General features: G+C 40.6%; 1 protein-coding gene across 1 annotated transcript in view; it reads right to left on the reverse strand.

Moving 5' to 3' along the window:
• Nucleotides 1–7,413: 7,413 nt before the first annotated feature.
• LOC109122742 (transposon Ty3-I Gag-Pol polyprotein) overlaps nt 7,414–21,086 on the reverse strand; it is a 47,273-nt gene continuing 33,600 nt past the window's right edge. Inside the window, exons 3-7 of the mRNA XM_059737226.1 lie at nt 12,655–12,963; nt 10,836–12,561; nt 8,410–8,741; nt 8,182–8,286; nt 7,414–7,797 (exon numbers count right to left, since the gene is read on the reverse strand). Coding sequence (XP_059593209.1) covers nt 7,414–7,797; nt 8,182–8,286; nt 8,410–8,741; nt 10,836–12,561; nt 12,655–12,963 — 2,856 coding nt within the window. The remainder of the gene's footprint in view (nt 7,798–8,181; nt 8,287–8,409; nt 8,742–10,835; nt 12,562–12,654; nt 12,964–21,086) is intronic.

Here is a 21,086-nt window from a genome sequence, read left to right on the forward strand (position 1 = left end):
GTTGATTCGTGTCCAGCTGGTACTCCTTGATTGAGGGATTAATCAACAAAATTTATAACCTATTACACCATATACTAGGGTAGCAAAGACAAAGCTACTATAGCATAGTGGCTCTAGGATCATTCACTGGGATGGGTTTTCACTTTGCAAATGATATTAATTCAAAGTTGAATTGGTGTCTTTTCATTTCAAGGTTAGCTTTAAAAGAAAACATAAAGATGTTTGAATGAAAAAGGTTTAGATTTAAACTAACCAAAAATAGTAACTGATTTTACTTACAAATAAAAATGTTTCTTGGAGTTCAGATCACTAGGCTCAGGTTCCTCATACAAAAAGGAGAGTTCCGATCACTTGTTTCTTTTCCTTGCATTAGAGAATTAACATATAGTTAATTCTCTAACCGGTGTTGTACAGATGCTTCCCATTAATGGGTTCAAACACAAAATCCCTCTCACTGATGCACCTTGCAATGGTTCATACCTCTCACCTAGCACTTGCCATTCAAGGTGATCTTTAACCTTGGATTACCCGTCAAAAGCTCGCAAGAGATAACTAATGGATGTCTCCGTGGAGTCCAAAAGCTTACCAAGTGTTGGCTATTCTAGAAAATCCTACCTTCAAACCACCTCCTAAAGGCTCGCAAGAGATAAACTAGTGAATCTCCATGGACGGAGATCACTTGCCTTACCAAGTGTTGGCCCAGGTGATTTAAAGGCGTTTTAAGTTAACTAAAAAGATAAAAACCATTAACGGGTCACACTTTCTCTTCATTAAAAACTAATACAACAAAACTTCCAATTTATGCATGTGGAAACTTACCCGGATTTCCTCACTCCAAGAGACGAAAAGCCTAGCCTCTCATCCTCTGAGGAAAAATCCTTAGAGAATGTTTGGCTAGCAAGAAAATGAAAATGAAAGAGGAAAAAACAGAGCAAGGCTCTGTATATTCTATATATTTATATATCTATATTACATATGGATTACATCATTCTATATTACATGATTTTCTGAGAACAAGCTCTCAAGAGCTATATGTAAAGAAAATTACAAAACAAAAATATCTGAGGTTATTCACCCCTTTTCCAAACTTAATAACTAAGGAATCCTATAATTGGTGGGTTACAAGGAGAAGAATGGAAATTTATACAAAAATATCTGAAGAAAAATATCCAAAAGTTTCGGTCACAACTATCGGGAAGCTTCAGGAGAACACCCGTGCACTGTGCAAAATGGCTGCGAAATTCTCGTAACAAAAGGCTGATTTCGCAACCGTGAAAAAATCTTCCTTCAGCTTGGAGTGATCTGTTTACAATGGTTCTAACTCCTTCGTTTCAACTCCGAATCATGCACCGTTTGAAGCATTGGATTCTTGACTTCTTGAGTTTTGAAATGATATATAGCATGTAGAAAATGGACTTCGGGAAGTGCTCCAAAAGTGCAAAAGAAGACTGCAGCTGCTGTCCTCTATTTTCTTCACTCTGTTTTTCCTCTCTCCGTTGTTCTTTCCTTGCATACTTTGAACGACTTTGGCAAAGGGATATGAAGCTCCAAAGCTTGGTTCTTCATTAATTTGAGCTTCCAAAAGCTTTGACATGAACTATATACAGCTCTCCCTCATTCTTGGATTGCTTTGGTGATCAAAAAGCTATCAAAACACCAAAACTTAACACAATTTGATTAGAAACGATTGCAAGGGTCCTTAACATGTCAATTGAGTTAAAATGTAATAATTACTACTCAATAGTGTTTAAAAGAGTTAATTACAAGCTATGAAATAGCACTTTTTGAGTAGTAATCACATAACCCTCAGCCATTTGTAAGATCTAGTACCTTGAACTCACGGCCTAGAGTCGTTCATGTCAAACATGACCTGGAGCTGTTCATAGTATCTAGAATGTTAAGTTCACAACCCGTAGTCTTTTATGTTATTGACAACCCTGAGTTGTTAATAGTATTTAGATCCCTAAGCTCAAAACCTAGAGTCATTTATATCAACCACAACCTAGCGTTGTTCATAACATTTTGAGTCCTAAGTTCATGACCCAAAGGAGCTGATGTTATCCATATCCCCGAGCCATTCTTTACCTCTAGAGTCCTCATGTCATGACCTGGAATCGTTCATGTCAACCATAACCTAGAGTTGTTCATAACATCTAGAGCCCTAACCTTACGACCTAAAGCCAATTTTGTGATTGATTGCGTGCCTAGCTGGTGTACCTTGAGTTTGGTCCTCAGACAGGAGTAATCAACAAAATTTATAACCTATATCACCATGCACTAGGATAGGCTTAGCTAATATAGCATAGTGGCTCTAGGATCGTTCACTGGGAAGGGTTTTCAACTTACAACTAATACCAATTCAAAGTTGAATTGGTGTTTTTTCATTTCAAGGTTAGCTTCAAAAGAAAACATAAACTTTGGTTGAAAAATGATTGATTTTAAGCTAACTAAAAAGAAAGTAATTGAATTACTTATAAAGAAAAGCGTTTCCTGGAGTTTTAGGTTCATCGAGGTCAGGCTCCTCATGCAAAAACAGAGCTCCCGTCACTTGAATCTTTTCCTCGCATTAGAGAATTAACATATAGTTAATTCTCTAACCGGTGTTGTACAGATGCTTCCCTTTTATGGATTTCAGCACTAATTCCTTCTCACTGATGCATCTTGCAATGGCTCGTGCCTCTCACCTAGCATTTTCCATTCAAGGTGATCATTAACCTTGGACTTCCCTTCTCAAGCTCGCAAGAGATAACTAATGGATGTCTCCTTGGAGTCCAAAAGCTTACCACGTGTTGGAAATTTTAGAAAATCCTACCTTCAAGTCACCTCCCAAAGGCTCACAAGAGGTAAACTAGTGCATCTCAATGGATGGAGATCACTTGCCTTACCAAGTGTTGGCCCAGGTGAATTGAAGGCGTTTTAAGTTAACTAAAAACATAGAAACCATAAACGGGTCACACTTTCTCTTCATTAATAGCTGAAACAACAAAACTCTCAATTCTTGCACTCGGGACCTTACCCAGCTACCTTAGCTCCAAGAAACAAAAAAATCTAGCCACTCATTCTCTGAGGAAACATCCTTAGAGCTTGTTTGGCTAGTAAGAGAAATACAATCAAAATGAGTAGGTAAGGCAGAGCAAAGCTCTGTATTTTATTTCCTTCAAAACTATACAAAAGATGTCTCTAAGAACAAGCTCTCGAGATCTGTCTGTGTAATGAAAATTACAAATAATATATATGAGGTTATTCACCCCTTGTTCTTACTTAATAACCAAGGAATCCTATGATTGGTGGGTTACAAGGAGAAAATGGGGATTTAAACATCAAATATTTGAAGAAAAAAATCTAAAAGCGTCGGTCGCAAATATCTGGAAGCACTCAGGAGGATTTCGTAGGCATGCAAGATGGCTACGAAATTTTACAAGCTGAAGGCCACCATTTCGCAGCCATCACCTTATGATTTCGCAGCCTGTGAAATTGGCCTTCAGCTTGGTGTGATCTACTTCCAATGGTTTTAACTTCTTCATTTCAGCTCCGAATCATGTACCATGTGAAGCATTGGATTGCTGACTTCCCGATTTTCGAAACGACATATAGTATACATCAAATGGGCTCCAGGAAGTGCTTCAAAAGTGTCCAACAGTTGCTATCCTCTTGAATTCTTCATGTTAGATTTCTCTCTTTGCTTTCCCTCCTTGCATTCATGATTTGCTTATGGCAAAGGGCTATAAAGCTTCAAAGCTTAGGTTCTTCATGTTAATGAGCTTCTAATTGCTTTACCATGGATTCCATAGAACTCTACTCAATCTTGGATTGCTTTGATGATCAAAATACTATCAAAAGCACCAAAACTTACACAATTTGATTAGATACGATTGCAAAGGTACTTAATATGCTAATTGAGTTAAAAGGTAATAACTACAACTAAAAAGTGTTTAAAAGAGTTAATTACAAGGTACAAAATATCACTTTTTGAGTAGTAATCAATGATCAATAGCCTTGAGTTGCTCATAGCATTTAGAGCCTTGAGCTCATGATGTAGAGTCATTCATGTCAATCATAATCCAACACTATTCATTGCATCTAGAGCCCTAACCTCATGACCCATAGTAGCCCGTGTTATTCATAGCCCTCAACTATTTATAGCAACTAGTCGCTTGAGCTCACGACCAAGAGTCATAGCATGTAAAGCCTTAAGCTCATGACTCAAATTAGTTCATGTCATCGATAACCCTAAGTTATTCATAGCATTTAAAGCCTTTAGCTCAGGACCAAGAGTCGTTTATGTCTACCACAACCCAAAGCTATTCAAAATATCTAGTGTCTTGAGTTCATGAACTAGAGTAGCTCATGCCATCCACATCCTTCAGTTGTTAATAACATCTAGAGCCCTAACCTCACAAACCGGGTTTGTTCATGTCAGCCATAACCCAACGTTGTTCATAGCATTTAGAGCCCTAAGCTCATGACCTGTAGTCATTCATCTCAACCCTAGTGTAGAGCTATTCATAGAATCTAAAGCCCTGACCTCACAACTTAGAGTCGTTCATGTCATCGATAACCCTAACTTGTTTATAGCATCTACATTGAGCTTAAGACCTACAGTGGCTAATGTCATCCATAGCCCTGAGTTGTTCATAGCATCTAGAGCCATGACCTAATAACTCGAGTCTTTCATGCCAACCATAGCCTAAAGTTATTCATTGCATGTAAGGCTCTGAGCTCTGACCTAGAGTCATTCATGTCATCCACACTTTTGAGTTGTTCATAGTATTTAGAGCCCTGAGCTCATGACCCATATTCTTTCATGTCATTGACAACCTTAAGTTTTTCATAGCATAAAGAGCCTTAAGCTCATGACCCTGATTTGTTCATGTCAACCATAACCTAGAGTTATTCATAGCATCTTGATCCCTAAGCTCACAAGCAAGAGAAACTCATTTCATCCACAACCCTAAGTTTTTAATAGCATTTAGAGCCCTGAGCTCTTGACCTAGAGTCATTCATGTCAACTAAAACTTACAGTCATACATAACATCTACAGCCTTAAACACAAGACCCAAAACGATTGATGTGATCAGCAGCCTTGAGTGTTCATAGCATCTAGAGTATTGAGCTCATAACCTAGAGTCTTTCATTTCATCGATAGCCTTGAGTTGTTCACTACATCTAGAGGTCTGAGCTCATAACCTTGAGTCATTCCTATCAACCATAGCCTAAAGTTGTTCATAACATTTAAAGCCTTGAGGTCACGACCCAAATTAGCTAATGTCATCGACAACCCTAAGTTGTTTATAAATTAAAGCCTTGAGCTCAGGACGAAGAGTCATTTATGTGAACCACAACCCAAAGTAGTTCATATTATCTAATGCCTTGAGCTCACGAACTAGAATATCTCATGTCATCCAGATCCTTGAGTTGTTAATAGAATCTAAAGTGCTAAGATCACAACCCAAATTCCTTCATTTCAGTCACAACCCAACGTTGTTCATAGCATTTAGAGCCTTGAACTCACAACCCATAGTCGTTCATTTCAACCACAATGGAGATTTGTTCATAGAATCTAAAGCCCTCACCTCACGACTTAGAGTCATTCATGTCAGCCATTACCCTAACTTGTTCATAGCATCTAGATCCATGAGCTCACGACACAGAGTCATTCATGTCAACCACAACCTAATGTTGTAGATAGCATCTACAACCCTGAGCTCACAACCAAGAGTATCCCATGTTATCCACAACCCTTAATTGTGCATAGCAAGTAGAGCCTTGAGCTCATGATCAAGAGTCATTCATGTCCACCATAACCCTGAGTTGTTCATAGTATCTACAACACTAAGCTCATGAATCGTAGTCTTTCATAACAGTAACAACTCTAAGTGGTTCATAGCATCAAGAGCCCCAAGCTAATGTCCCAAAGTTGTTTATCTTAACCATAGCCCGAAGTTGTTCATAGCATCTAGAGCCCTAAGCTCACGACCTAGAGTACCTCATGTCTTCCACAACCTTGAGCTATTAATAGCATCTAGAGCTAGGAGCTTATGACTTAGAGTCATTCATGTCAACCACAACCTAGAGCTCTTCATAGCATTTAGAGCCTTGAGCTTAAGACCTATAACTCCCCTCAACTGACACATTGCTAGTCCCTGAGCAATGAAGGAAAGAAAAATAAAGAAGAATAGATAATATAATATTTTACAAAATCATGCTGATCACTCCAAAAAATAACCAAGTAGCATGATTGGATCAAACTCTCTTGTGAATAGTCAAGGATATAAAACTCAATCATCAACAAGAGTCATCAAATAACTTACCTATCACAACATTCAAAAAGCGGGCATTATGCAAATTTGAGTATCAAAATAATTTCCACTCCCAAAGGACCAACTCTTAATCTTCCACAAAAATCTAAGTGTTAAGATGCTTAGTTTCCAGTTATAGTGTGTCAAACTATATTCTCCCCCCAACTAAGGTTTTTCTCTAACTTTAGCAACACTAACTCATATATAGAAGGCTAATAACGCACCTTTTTTTTTTTTTTTTTTTTTAGTCATATATATACTCCACCCATCCACCCATGTAACGAGCAGTGAGGTCGGTGGCTCCCAACCATTGAAGGCTTAGGGCACCAGGTTTTAAAGATTTTCACCATATACCCCTCGGATCGGACCTTGCTCGGGTTTCAAAGCAAGTGAAGCAAAATTTTTTTTCATAAGACACATTGGCCTTTTATAAGGTGTCCCAACACTAATAGAATGAGGTCAATGGCACCAAGTCAAAAATTTCCTAAGTTTAGGGGGTGAAAAAGTTTTCCATCTTATAACTGGAATCTAATGTGTTCAGTGTGTGAAAAGATTAGAGTGGAAGACTTAAGATTGAAATCAAAAGGAGCTTCAACAATTTATCAACTTTAATAAGCATAATACAAACTCTAAGACTATGGCAATAAGATAAGAATTTAATTTCTCCTATTTATTTTTGAGAATTTATCTTTAAGAAAACAAGGAGAGTTTGCAAAAAATTTGTTAGCAAAATAACTTAACCAAAAAAAATTCAACAAATTACTTCCTCAACTCTCCCCCCAACTAGGATGAACATTGTCCCCAATGTTCTAAAAGCAAATGGTAATAAAAGGGAGGAAGTGATACCTCCTTATAGTAAGGTACTCTGAATAGAGAGGAGAAACCACATGTTGCATAAGAAAAGAAAAATCATAAGAGTGATGATTAGAGGAAATAAAAAGGAATAGCTAAAATACACAAAAAGGAAGATGTCTATATAAACTGAGAGAGTACAATATACAAGACAAACATGGAATATATCCAATCCCAGTATAAAAGTGGTCCAAAATACATAAGACATCCAAAAAACATAGAATATAGATACAAAAAAAAAAGGAGAGGAGTGATCGTATGATCAAGGAGTAAGCTCCTCTGGTGGATAGGAGGGGTCCTCTGCTGGAACTGAGGAAGGCACTGCTACAGGTGGAGCTGGTGGCACAAGACTGAGGTGCTGCTGAATCTCACGAAGAATGAGAGTCTGCTGCTCCTGCTGAATCTGGAAGTGGTCCATGCGCTCCATAATGGCCGTCTGAGTAGTGGTCAGAGTCTGAAAAGAAGCGAGCAAGGCACGGTACTCTGAACCAAGGATAGTGATGGGCGGCTCTGCGGTAGGAGGAACAGTAGGTGGGGCATCAGATGATGCTGCCTCTAGTACAGGCTCTGAGGGAGCTGAAGTGGATGGAGCAGGAGGGACTTCCCTTGGCTCGGGAAGTTCTGGGGAATGCTGATGGAGCGATAGCTGAGTCCATTGGTCAAGAGAGAAGCTCTCTCAACAATGGCAGCGGGGCTCAGCCTGAGGGTCTGTAGGAAAACCCATATGTGCCAAAACATGGCATAGCAGCCGAGGGAAAAGTAACTGAATGGAGGCTGCCCTCGTAAGACGCCGCTTATGCACCTTCTCCTCAAAATGGAGGAGAGCGGCCATAATCAAATGATGAGGACCAAAGTAGTAGCCCTCAAAGATACGAAATAATGCCTCTAAAATGGCCCCTCGCCTCTGTACGGTATGCTGGAGAGGAAAAAGGTTGGTGCGAAGCACCACATCAACTAGGAGCATCCCTGGGGGAAGCTCCTTCCTGAAAATGGTCCTCTGGGAAGATGTCCCTCGAGATAGGCTACGAACCATGTCCCACTCAGAAAGTGGGGCCCAGCGTCTAAATACAGTGGGATCAGCTGGTGCATAAGGGATATGGAAAGCCTCAGCAATCTGTCGAGCCCCCAAAATACCCTGGCGTCCATCAATGGTAAAAAGTATCGAGGCTGGTACCGGGACGCCACGAGTAGTCATAGACTGGTAAAAGTCTAAAACTACTCGAGGATAAAAGAACTGGGGCGGAGTCATAAAGGGTACAAGATGGTACCTCTCAAGTAGGCTGTATGATTCCCGCAAGTCAGTCTGCTGGCGCAACATAGTGTGCTCAAAATATGCCTCGACATGAAATGCTTTGGACCGGCAATCTGAGTTGCCCTCAATAGGCGAGCTGGGTCTAGGGCGTCTGGTGGATGGCGGCTGAGACTGTGAATCCTGAGGTGCTCTAGAGGACTCTCCTGGCTTTGAAGTCTTGGTTTTCTTTGTAGGAGGACCCCGAAGTGGAATCTGAGTAGGGGCCACAGGTGTGGCAGATGCTCTCCTCGTATGGTATCTGCTCTGAGAGGCAGAATCAGCTAAATGTGGCGGCGCATCTAGTGGGGCCCGCACAGGGGCGGCCTCTCACTGCTCTGGGGAGCTGAGGTATGTCCTCCTCGGGTCTTAGGCATAATGAAGTAATGAAATGAGGCTCACAGGCTTTAGATTAGGGAGGGCAGAGATGGAAAAAGTGAAAAATTGGCACAAGGTAGGGGTTATGCGAAAATTTCGCATATGGGGGGGGGTTATGCGAATTTCGCATAACACATGATGGAATGCGAAAATTTCGCATATGCACTATTCACACGCCCACTTGAAGTTTTGAAACTCATTCAAATTGTGGAAATTTTTGGCTTTTGAGGGTGGGAAATGCTGGCTAAGGTAAGAAAAGAATTTTTCATGGTGAATAGGCTTGGAAATTGGAGCTTTTTCACGAAGAAATTTTGAAAATTGGAGCTCCTCTACCCGGCGGCCATGGGTTCTCTTTGAAGAAAATGTGGCTTGAATGCTTAGCTTGAGGTTTTGAATTGGTGAATACAAGGCTGAAATTGGTTGAGGGTTGGATTTAGAGTGTTGAGTGAGGAATTGGGAGGTTTTTGATGGTGGAAAGAGCTGAAAATTGAAGGGGTGGACGGTGATGAATAGTGACTGCCGCGGCTATGAGGTGGAGTTATGGAGATGGGCTGCCATGGTGGTGTTGAGAGTGGGGAATGATGAAGACAAGAAACTTAAGGAAGGGATTTGGTGATTGGAAGAGAGGTGCTATGAGAAATGAAGAAGAAATTGAGCATGGGAAGAGGAGAACATGGTCTTTAAAGAGGAAATGCGAATTTCGCATTACCCCTTATGTTATGCGAAAATTTCGCATTCCTGTGAGAACCCAGACAGAGAGCATGGTTTTGCAAATTTGTCTCAAAAACGAATTCGCATATGGTTGGCATATGGTTCGCATTCCTGTGAAATTCGCATAAAGGATTTTGGGAAGGGACCGAGAGCATGTTTTTTTTTGGAAATTGCCACAAAAGCATTTTCGCATAAGGGGTGTGTTATGCGAAAATTTCGCATATGGGGGAGGTTATGCGAAAATGGCTGAAACTTGTTTTTTTTTCCCCTGTTTTGCCTTACTTTCACCATGACTACTCAAGCTTTCCCACCTGAATGTTAACCCAAAAAACCAATTAAAAACACATTAGAACGACATTAAAGTCAAAAATAAAAATCAAAACATGGAAAAACACAAGAAAAAACTAGATTAAATTAAAATCAACTTAAAAGAAAACAAAAAGAGGATGAACTCTTTAGTCTTTGAAGAGACTAAGTTCAACCATAAACCAAGTATTTTCATGTTGGAGGTGGATCAAGGAGGATGAATTCCTCCTTGTCTCGGGAAAATGATTCTATATAAGGCTTAAGACGATGCCCATTCACTTTGAAAGTTCGAGTGCTATTGAAGTTGAGTAGTTCCACTACTCCATTTGATTGCACATCATGAATTATGAAAGGACCCGTCCATCTTGATTTCAATTTTCCCGGAAAAAGATGAAGCTTAGAGTCATAAAGCAAGACTCTTTGTCCCTTGGCAAAATTATTTTGATTTACCAATTGATCATGCCATTTCTTCAACCTCTCTTTTGCAATTTTTGAATTGAGGTAAGCATCATTTCTCATTTCCTCCAATTCATTCAAATCCAAACATCTCTTCAACCCGGCTCTTGTCAAATCCATGTTGAGCTTCTTGATTGCCCACCATGCTTTATATTCAATCTCCACTGGAAGGTTACACGCTTTGCCATAAACAAGGCGATAAGGAGACATTCCAAGAATGGTCTTGTAAGCGGTCCTATAAGCCCATAAGGAATCTAGGAGCTTAATAAACCAATCCTTCCTATTCACATTCACCACCTTCATCAGTATATTCTTGATTTCCCGGTTGGCTAACTCAACTTGGCCACTTGTTTGAGGGTGATAAGGTGTAGCTACCTTGTGCTTAACCCCATACTTGGCTAGAAGAGTCTCAAAAGGTTTATTGCAAAAGTGGGTTCCTCCATCACTGATAATGGCCTTAGGCACACCAAATCTTGCAAAGATGTTGTCCTTGAGGAATCTAAGAACCACCTTATGATCATTGCTCCTACATGGGATTGCTTCTACCCACTTAGAGACATAATCCACTCCCACCAAAATGTAGGAATGTCCAAACGACATTGGAAATGGTCCCATGAAGTCTATCCCCCAAACATCAAAGACATCCACTATCAAGATGGGATTCAAGGGCATCATATTTCGGCGTGTTAGCTTACCAAGCCTTTGACACCGATCACATCCCTTGCACATAGAGTGGGCATCCTTGAAAAGAGAGGGCCACCAAAAACCTGATTGGATCACTTTCATTGCTGTTTTCTGGGAGGCAAAATGACCTCCACATGCATTATCATGGCAATGGGAAAGAATTCCTGATTGCTCTTGTTCAGGAACACATTTCCTTATGATTTGATCCGCACAATATTTGAAGAGAAAAGGCTCCTCCCAATAATAGGCATGGATCTTAGCAAAGAAATGCCTCTTGTCTTGGGCACTCCACTCACTTGGTACTTCTCCAGTAACCAAGAAATTTGCAATGTGAGAATACCATGGAGCTACCTCTATTGACATGAGAGACTCCTCAGGGAAGTCATCATTGATAGGCAGACCATGTGAGTCATGTGATATCACAAGTCTTGACAAGTGGTCAGCTACCACATTTTCTACCCCCTTTTTATCCCGGATTTGGAGATTGAATTCTTGGAGCAAAAGGATCCATCTTATCAATCTTGCCTTGGCATCTTGCTTGGTTAGCAAGTACTTCAAAGCGGAATGGTCAGTGAACACCACTATAGAGGACCCTACCAAATAAGCACGAAACTTATCCAAGGCAAAAACTACTGCCAACAACTCCTTCTCAGTAGTTGTGTAGTTCCTTTGAGCCTCGTTCAAAGTTTTGCTAGCATAATAAATTACATAGGGCTTTCCATCTTCTCTTTGCCCTAAGACAGCCCCCATAGCAAGGTCACTTGCATCACACATTACCTCAAAAGGTAACTTCCAATTTGGGCCTCTCACTATTGGTGCAGTTGTGAGGAATTGCTTCAGTTCCTCAAAACTCTTCTGACACTTCTCATCCCACACAAACTTGGCATCTTTTACCAAGAGTTCACAAAGAGGCTTTGAGATTTTTGAGAAATCCTTAATGAACCTCCTATAGAACCCGGCATGTCCAAGGAATTGCCTAATTCCCTTAACATTTGTGGGAGGTGGCAACTTAACAATAAGCTCCACCTTAGCCTTATCTACCTCAATGACCTTCTTGGAGATGATATGTCCTAAGACAATTCCTTGTTGTACCATAAAATGACACTTCTCCCAATTTAGCACTAGGTCTTTCTCAATACATCTTTGGAGAACAGCTTCTAAATGCAACAAACACTCCTCATAAGAACTTCCATAAACATTGATGTCATCCATGAAGACTTCCATGATGCGCTCCACCATATCACTGAAGATGCTCAGCATACATCTTTGGAAAGTTGCAGGAGCATTGCATAGACCAAAGGGCATTCTCCTATACGCAAAAGTACCAAAGGGGCAAGTGAAGGTTGTCTTTTCTTGATCGTCCAAATCAATCTCTATTTGGAAGTACCCCGAGTACCCATCCCGAAAACAGTAGAAAGGATGTCCTGAGACTCTCTCAAGGACTTGGTCCATGAAAGGCAATGGGAAATGGTCCTTCCTAGTCACTGAATTCAACCTCCTGTAGTCTATACACACCCTCCATCCTGAGGTAGGGCGTGTAGAGACTTCCTCCCCTTTCTCATTCTGGACCACAGTGATTCCAGATTTCTTTGGGACTACTTGGGTGGGGCTCACCCACAAACTGTCTGAAATGGGATATATGATCCCAGCTTGGAGTAGCTTCAGAACTTCACCCCTCACCACCTCTTGCATGTGAGGATTCAACCTCCTCTGGGGCTGCCTCACTGGTTTTGCATCATCCTCCATATAAATATGGTGGGTGCACACCAAAGGGCTAATCCCTTTCAGATCAGAAATTTGCCATCCAATGGCTTTCTTGCATTTCCTGAGGACTCCCAAAAGATTATCCTCTTGATCACTAGTAAGAGTTGAAGAAACCACCACTGGACATTTCTCAGTTTCCTCCAAATATGCATATTTCAAATCAACAGGAAGCGGCTTCAAAACAAGCTTTGGAGGGTCATCCACAGTTGCTTCTTGTGAGTCTTTCTGGTTGAACAGTGGTAAGATCTCTTCCCGTCTCCTCCAAGGAGACATGATAGGTAGAACATCAGAGGGTTCAGGTAACCCTTCTTCAAACATTTCAAGGCTTTCATTCAAGCTCTCTTGTAAATTCTTGTCACAATGCTCTTCAACCAAGGTGTTGATCAAGCACACCTCCTCCAATCCTTCCTCTTCTTCTGGGTGAAGATGCCTCTTGCATAGGTGGAATATGTTTAATTCCAAGGTCATATTCCCAAATGTGAGCTGCATCACCCCATTTCTACAATTGATGATGGCATTGGAGGTAGCTAGGAAAGGTCTCCCAAGGATAATTGGTACATAGTTTGCTTCCTTCACTGTGGGATCAGTATCAAGCACAACAAAATCCACAGGATAGTAGAATTTGTCCACTTGAACTAGAACATCCTCTATCACCCCCCTTGGGATTTTGACTGACCTGTCAGCTAAGGAGAGAGTGATGGTTGTGGGCTTCAATCCTCCAAGTCCCAGTTGCTTGTACACAGAGTATGGGAGTAAATTCACACTTGCCCCCAAGTCTAGTAAAGCTTTTTCCACATGTGTCCCTCCAATGTTGACTGAAATGGTGGGGCATCCCGGATCTTTATACTTAACTGGAGATTTACTCTGAATGATAGCACTTACTTGCTCAGTGAGGAATGCATTCTTTGTCACATGTAACCCTCTCTTGACCGTGCACAAGTCCTTTAGAAACTTTGCATATGTGGGGACTTGCTTGATCATATCAAGTAAGGGTATATTCACCTTCACTTGTCTCAAGACTTCAAGAATTTCTGATGAATTCTTGATTTCCTTCTTTCCATGTAAAGCTTGAGGAAAAGGGGGAGGCATATGTTTCTTCATCATATCCTCTTTAATCACTATCCTTGGCTCTTCTTCAATGCTTGATTTGGATGCACTTTTCTTCCCACTCTTCTCTTCTTGGTTATTGCTCTCTTTGACCAAGGTTTTCTTTGACATGAGTTCTTCATCTTGCTTCACCTTAGGCAGGGGTTGATCAACCTCTTTTCCACTCCTTAAAGTGATCACAGCTTTAACCTCCCTCAACTTTGAAGACTCCCCCTCTTGGGTTTCAACTTCATGAACACCCTTGGGATTTTGGCTTGGTTGAGAGGGAAACTTTCCCTTCTCATTCACAGTGTTGAGGTTGGTAAGACCTAGAAATGTTTGTCTCAACCATGGACCAAATATGTTCATAGCATTTAGAGCCCTGAGCTCATGACCTAGAGCCTTTCTTGTCATCAACAACTCTAAGTGCTTCATAACATCTAGAGCATTAAGCTCACAACTCGAAGTTGTTCTTATCAACCATAACCTAGAGTTGTGGATCACATTTAAAGCCTTGAACTAGCGACTAAGAGTGGTTCATGTCAATAACAACCCTGAGTTATTCATAGCATCTAAAAGCCTGAGCTAGCGACTTAGAGTCGTTCATGTCAACCATAACCTATAGGTGTTAATAGCATCTAGAGCCCTAAGCTTAAGACCTAGAGTGGCTCATGTCATCCCTAAACCTAAGTTGTTCATAGCATCTAGAGCTATAAGCTTATGACCTAGAGTCTTTCATTTCAAGCACGAACTAGAGATGTTCATTGCATCTAAGGCCTTGAGCTCATGATTAAGAGTCATTCGTATCATCCACAGCCGTGAGATGTTCATAGAATCTAAATCCTTGAGCTCATAGCCCAGAGTCTTTCATGTTATCAACAACCTTGAGCTGTTCATAGAATCTAGAGCCCTAAGCTCACAACCAGTAGTCTTTCATGTTATCAACAACCCTAAGTTGTTCATACACCTAGAGCCTTGAGCTCACGACCCAAAGTTGTTCATGTCAACCATAGCCCAATGTTGTTCATAGCATCTAAAGCAAGATCACGACCTAAAGTAGGTAATGTCATTGACAACCTTAAGCTTTTCATAGCATCTAAAGCCCAAACCTTATGACCCAGAGTTGTTCATGCCAGCCACAACCCAGAGCTATTCATAACATCTAGATCCCAAAGCTTAAGACCCAGAGTGGTGCATGTCATCCACAACCTTGAGATGTTCATGGCATCTACAGCTCAGACTCTTTGATATCAACCACAACCCAAAGTTGTTCATTGCATCTAGGACCTTTAGTTGACGACCCAAAGTCGTTCATGTCATCCATATCCTTTAGATGTTTGTACCATCTATTGCCTTAAGCTCACGACCTAGAGTCGTTCATGTCAACAACTGCCTAGAGTTGTTCATCGCATCTAAAGGTGTGAGCTCATGACCCAAAGTAGCTCATGTCATCCGTAGCCCTGAGTTGTTTATAGCATTTATAGCCTCGAGCTGACGACCTAGATTCAATCTCATCAACCAAAACCCAGAGTTGTTCATAGAATTTAAAGCCCTAAGCTCACGACTGAGAGGAGCTCATGTCATCCACAAACCTTAGTTGTTCATAGCATGAGACATGAGTTCACAACTTAAAGTAGCTCTTGTCATCCACAGCCCTGAGCTGTTCATAGGATCAAGAGCCTTGACCTCACAACCCATAGTATTTCATATCATTGATAGCCTTGAGTTGTTCATAGCATAGAGAGCATTGAGCACACAACCCATAGTCCTTCATGTCACCCACAACCTAGAGTTGTTATAGATCCTAAGCTCATGACCTATAATAGCTCATGTTATCCACAACCTCGAGTTGTTAATAATATCTAGAGCCCTAAGCTCATGACTTAGAGTTGTCTAGGTTAACCATAACCTAGAGCTATTCATAGTATCTAGAGCCCTGAGTTGTTCATACATAGAGTGTCTCATGTCATCCACAACACTAAGTTGTTCATAGCATCAAGAGCTCTAAGCTCACGACTTGTAGTGTTTCATGCCATTAATACGCTTAAGTTATTCATAGCATCAAGAGCCTTGAGCACACGACCTAGAGTTATTAATGTCAACCATAACCTAAAGTTGTTCATAGCATCTAGAGCTCTCAGGTCACAACATAGTGTAGCTCATGTCATTAATAACCTAAGTTGTTAATAGCATCTAGAGGCTTAAACTGATGACCTAGAGTCGATCATATTAACCACAACCTAGAGTTACTCATAGCATTTAGAGCTTTGAGCTTAAGACATAGAGTGGTTCATGTTGTCCACAACATTGGCCTATTCACAACATTAAAAGCTCAGAGCTCATGACCTAGAGTCTCTCATGTTAACCACTACCTAGAGTCATTCATTGCATCTAGGTACCTGAGCTCATGAATCAGAGTGGTTCATGTTATCCACAACTCTGAGTTGCTCATAGAATCGAGAGTCCTAAGCTCATGACTTGAAGTCTTTCATGTCATTGACAACTCTGAGTTGTTCATAGCATCTAAATCCTTGAGCTCATGACCCAAAGTCATTCATGTCAACCACAACCTAGAGCTGTTCATAGCATCTAGAGTCATAAGCTCATGACCAAGAGTAGTTGAAGGCATCCATAGCCTTGACCTGTTCGCTACATATAAAGCTCTGAGATCATGACCCAGAGTCTTTCATGTCAACCATAACCAAACATTGTTCATTGCATCTAAGGCCCTAACTTGATGGCCCAATGTCATTCATATCGTCCACAACACTAAGTTGTTTATCGAATCTAAACCCCTAATCTCATGACCCGAAGTCTTTCATATCATCGACATACTTGAGTTGTTCATAGAATCTAGAGCCTTAAGCTCACGACCTGGAGTCTTTCATGTTATCCATAGCCTTGAGTTGTTCATAGCATCTAAAGCCCTAAGCTCACAACCCAGAGTTATTCATGTAAATCACAACCCATAGGTATTCATAGCATCTAAAGCCCTTGACTCATGACCCAGAGAGGCTCATGTCATCGATAGCTTTGAGCTATTCATAGCATTTGAAGCCCTCAGCTCATGACCCAGGGTTATTCAAGTCAACCATAGCCCAGAGTTGTTCATAGCATCTAGAGCCTTGAGCTCAAGACCCAAAGTGATTCATGTCATCCACAACCTTGAGTTGTTCATAGCATCTAGAGCTTTGAGCTCATGACCTAGTATTTTTCATGTCAAGCGCAACCCAAAGTTGTTCATTTCATCTAAGGCCTGAAGCTCACAACCCAATCATTGATATCATCCACAACAACAAGTTGTTCATACAATATATAGCCTTGAGCTCACAACCTAGAGTCATTCATGTGATCATTAGCCTTAAGTTGTTAATAGAATCTAGAGCCTTGAGCTCAAAACCCAGTGTCATTAATGTCAACCACAACCCAGACCTATTAAGAGTATCTATAACTCAAAGCTCGTGACCTAGAGTCGCTCATGCCATTAATAGCTCTGAGCTATTCTTAGCATCTCAGGGCTTGTGCTCATGACTTGGAGTCATTCATGCTAACCATAACCTTGAGCTGTTCATGTCATCTAAAGCCCTGAGCTCATGACTCGGAGTCTTATATGTCAACCACAACGTAGAAATTTTCATTGCATCTAGGGCCTCGAGTTGATGAACCAGAGTTATTGATGTCATCCATAGCCTTGAGATGCTCATAACATCTAAACCCTTGAGATCACGACCCAGAGTTGTTCATGTCAAACACATCTCAAAGTTGTTCATAGAATCTAGAGCCTTTAGCTCATGACCCAGATGAGATCATGTCATTCATAGCCTTGAGTTGTTCATAGCATTTAGATTCCTAAGATCACCACCCAGAGTATCTAATGTCATCCACAGCCTTCAACTATTCATAGCATTAAGAGCCCTAACCTCGAGACCCGAAGTCTTTCATGTCATCGACAACCTTGAGTTGTTCATAACATTAAGATCCCTAAGCTAATGACCTAGAGGTCTTCATGTCTACCACAACCCAAAGCTATTCATATAATTTATTGCCTTGAGTTCATGACCCGGAGTGTTCCTTATCATCGATAGCCCTGAGCTGCCCATAACATCTAGAGGCCTAAGCTCACGACCTGAAGTCATTAATCTTAAACACAACCCAGAGTTGTTCGTAGCATCTAAAGCCTTGAGTTCATGCCCAAGATTGGCTCATGTCATCGACAGCCCTGAGTTGTTCATAGCATCTACAACCATGAGCTTAAGACCCATAGTGGCTTATGAATTCCATATCCTTGAGCTGTTCATAGCATCTAGAGCCTTGAGGTCACAACCTAGAATCTTTCATGCTAACCACAACCCAGAGTTGTTCATTGCATCTAGGGCCTTGAGCTCATGACTTAGAGTTGTTTATGTCATGCACAACCCCAACCTATTCATAGAATCTAGTGCACTGAGTTCACAACCCAGAGTCTTTCATGTCATCGACAACTCTAAGCTATTCATAGAATCTAGAGATCTGAGCTCACAACCTAAAGTCGTTCATGTCGACCACAACCTTGAGTTGTTTATAACCCCTAAAGGCTTGAGCATAACACCCAAAGTGGCTCATGTCATCGACAACCTTGAGTTGTTCATAGCATCTAAAGCCCTAAGCTCACGACCTTGAGTCTTTTATGTCAATGATAACCCATAGTTGTTCATTGCATCTAAGGCTCTAGGCTCTTGACCTAGAGTCATTCACATCATCCATAGCCTTGAGTTGTTCATAGAATCATAAGCCTTGAACTCATGACATAAAGTCTTTCATATCATCGACAACCCAGAGCTATTCAAAGCATTTAAAGCCTTGATCTCACAACCCAAAGTGGCTCATGTCATCGAAAGCCCTCTGCAATTTATAACATTTAAAGCCTTGACCTCACAACCTAGTGTCGTTCATCTCAACCATAACCTAGCATTGGTCATAGCATCTAAAGCCTTGAGCTCAAGACCCAAAGTCATTCATGTCATTCACATCCTTGAAATGTTCATAAAATCTAGTGGCTTGAGCTCACAACCTGGACTCATTCATGTAAACCACAACCCAAAGTTGTTCATAACATCTAAAGCCTTAAGCTCACGACCCAAAGTGGCTCATGCCATTTATAACCCTGAGCTCTTCATAACATCTAAAGCCCTGTACTCATGACCTAAAGACACTCATGTCTACCACAAACCTAAGATGTTCATAGTATCTATAGCCCTAAGCTCACAATCCCGAGTCATTCATGTCAAACATAACCCTAAGATGCTTATAGTATTTATAGCCCTTAGCTCACAACCCTGAGTGATTCGTGCCCAGCTAGTGTATGTCCTGTTGATTGGTGTTCAATCAACTGGTGTACCTTGATTTCGGTCCTTAGACGGGAGTAATCAACAAAATTTATAAATCTATTTCACCATGTACTAAGATAGCCTTAGCTAGCATAGCATAGTGGTTGTAGGATCGTTCACTGGGATGGGTTTTCAAATTACAACTGACATTAATTCAAAGCTGAATTGGTGCTTTTTCATTTCAAGGTTAGCTTTACAAGAAAACATAAAGATGTTTGAAAAGGTTGGTTTTTAAGTGAAACCAATAATAAAGTAACGGAAATTACTTACAAAGAAAAGTGTTTCTTGGAGTTTTTGGATCATTGGGCTCAGGTTCCTATTACAAAAAGAGAGTTCCGGTCACTTGAATCTTTTCCTCGTATTGGGGATTTAACATATAGTTATTTCCCGAACCGACGTGGTACAAATGCTTCCCTTTTATGGCTTCAAACACTAATTCCCTATCATTGAATCATCTTGCAATGGTTGATTTCGTGCCTAGCTGGTGTATGTCCTGTTGATTGGTGATCAATCAATAGGTGTACCTTGATTTCGGTCCTCAGACGGGAGTAATCAACAAAATTTATAACCTATTTCACCATGTACTAGGATAACCTCAGCTAGCATAACATAGTGGCTCTAGGATCGTTCACTGAGATGGGTTTTCAAATTACAACTGAAATTAATTCAAAGCTAAATTAGTGCTTTTTCATTTCAAGGTTAGCTAAAAAAGAAAACATAAAGATGTTTGAAAAGGTTGGTTTTAAAGGGAAACCAAGAATAAAGTAACGGAAATTACTTACAAAGAAAACTGTTTCTTGGAGTTTTTGGATCACTAGGCTCTGGTTCTTATTACAAAAACAGAGTTCCGGTCACTTGAATCTTTTCCTCACATTGGGGATTTAACATATAGTTATCTCCCAAACTAGTGTGGTACAGATGTTTCCCTTTTATGGATTCAAGTACTAATTCCTTGTCACTGAATCATCTTGCAATGGTTCATACCTCTCACCTAGTATTAGCCATTCAAGGTGATTCTTAACCTTGGATTACCCATCAAAAGCTCGCAAGAGATAACTAATGGATGTCTCCTTGGAGTCCAAAAGCTTACCAAGTGTTGGCTATTCTATAAAATCCTACCTTTAAACCACCTCCCAACAGCTCGCAAGAGATAAACTAGTGTAACTCAATGGATGGAGTCCACTTGCCTTAGCAAGTATTGGCCCAGGTGAATTTAAGGAGTTTTAAGTTAACTAGAAAGATAAAAACCATTAATGGGTCACACTTTCTCTTCATTAAAAACTTGAAACAACAAAACTTCCAATTTTGCATTCGAAACCTTACCCAACTTCCTCAACTCTAAGAGACAAAAATCCTAGCCACTCATTCTCTGAGAAAACATCCTCAGAGCTTGTTTGGCTAGTGAGAAAAATACAATCAAAAGGAGTAGGTAAGGTAGAGCAAAGCTCTGTGTATTACTTTCTTCAAAACTATATAAAAGTTCTTCTCTGAGAACAAAATCCTGAGATATATATGTAGAAAGAAAATTACAAATTATATATAGGAGGTTATTCACCCTTTCTTCTTATTTCCTAACTAAGGAATCCTATGATTGGTGGATTACAAGGAGAAAATGGGGATTTCAACAACAAATATCTGAAGAAAAAATCTAAAAGAGTTGGTCGCAAATATCTGGGAGTACACAGGTGGATTTCACAGCTTGCAACATGACCTATGAAAATTTCACAAGCTGAAAGTGTCCATTTCGCAAGAAAAGGTTGATTTCGCAGCTCGCACTTTGTGATTTCGCAGCTTCCGAAATTGTTTTTCAGCTTGGTGGGATTGTCTTCCAATGGCCATAACTTCTTCATTTCAGCTCTGATTTATGTACCGTTTGAAGCGTTGGACTCCTGACTT

This window comes from Vitis vinifera, chromosome 6, assembly GCF_030704535.1.
Source record: "Vitis vinifera cultivar Pinot Noir 40024 chromosome 6, ASM3070453v1".
Classification (NCBI taxonomy): domain Eukaryota; kingdom Viridiplantae; phylum Streptophyta; class Magnoliopsida; order Vitales; family Vitaceae; genus Vitis; species Vitis vinifera.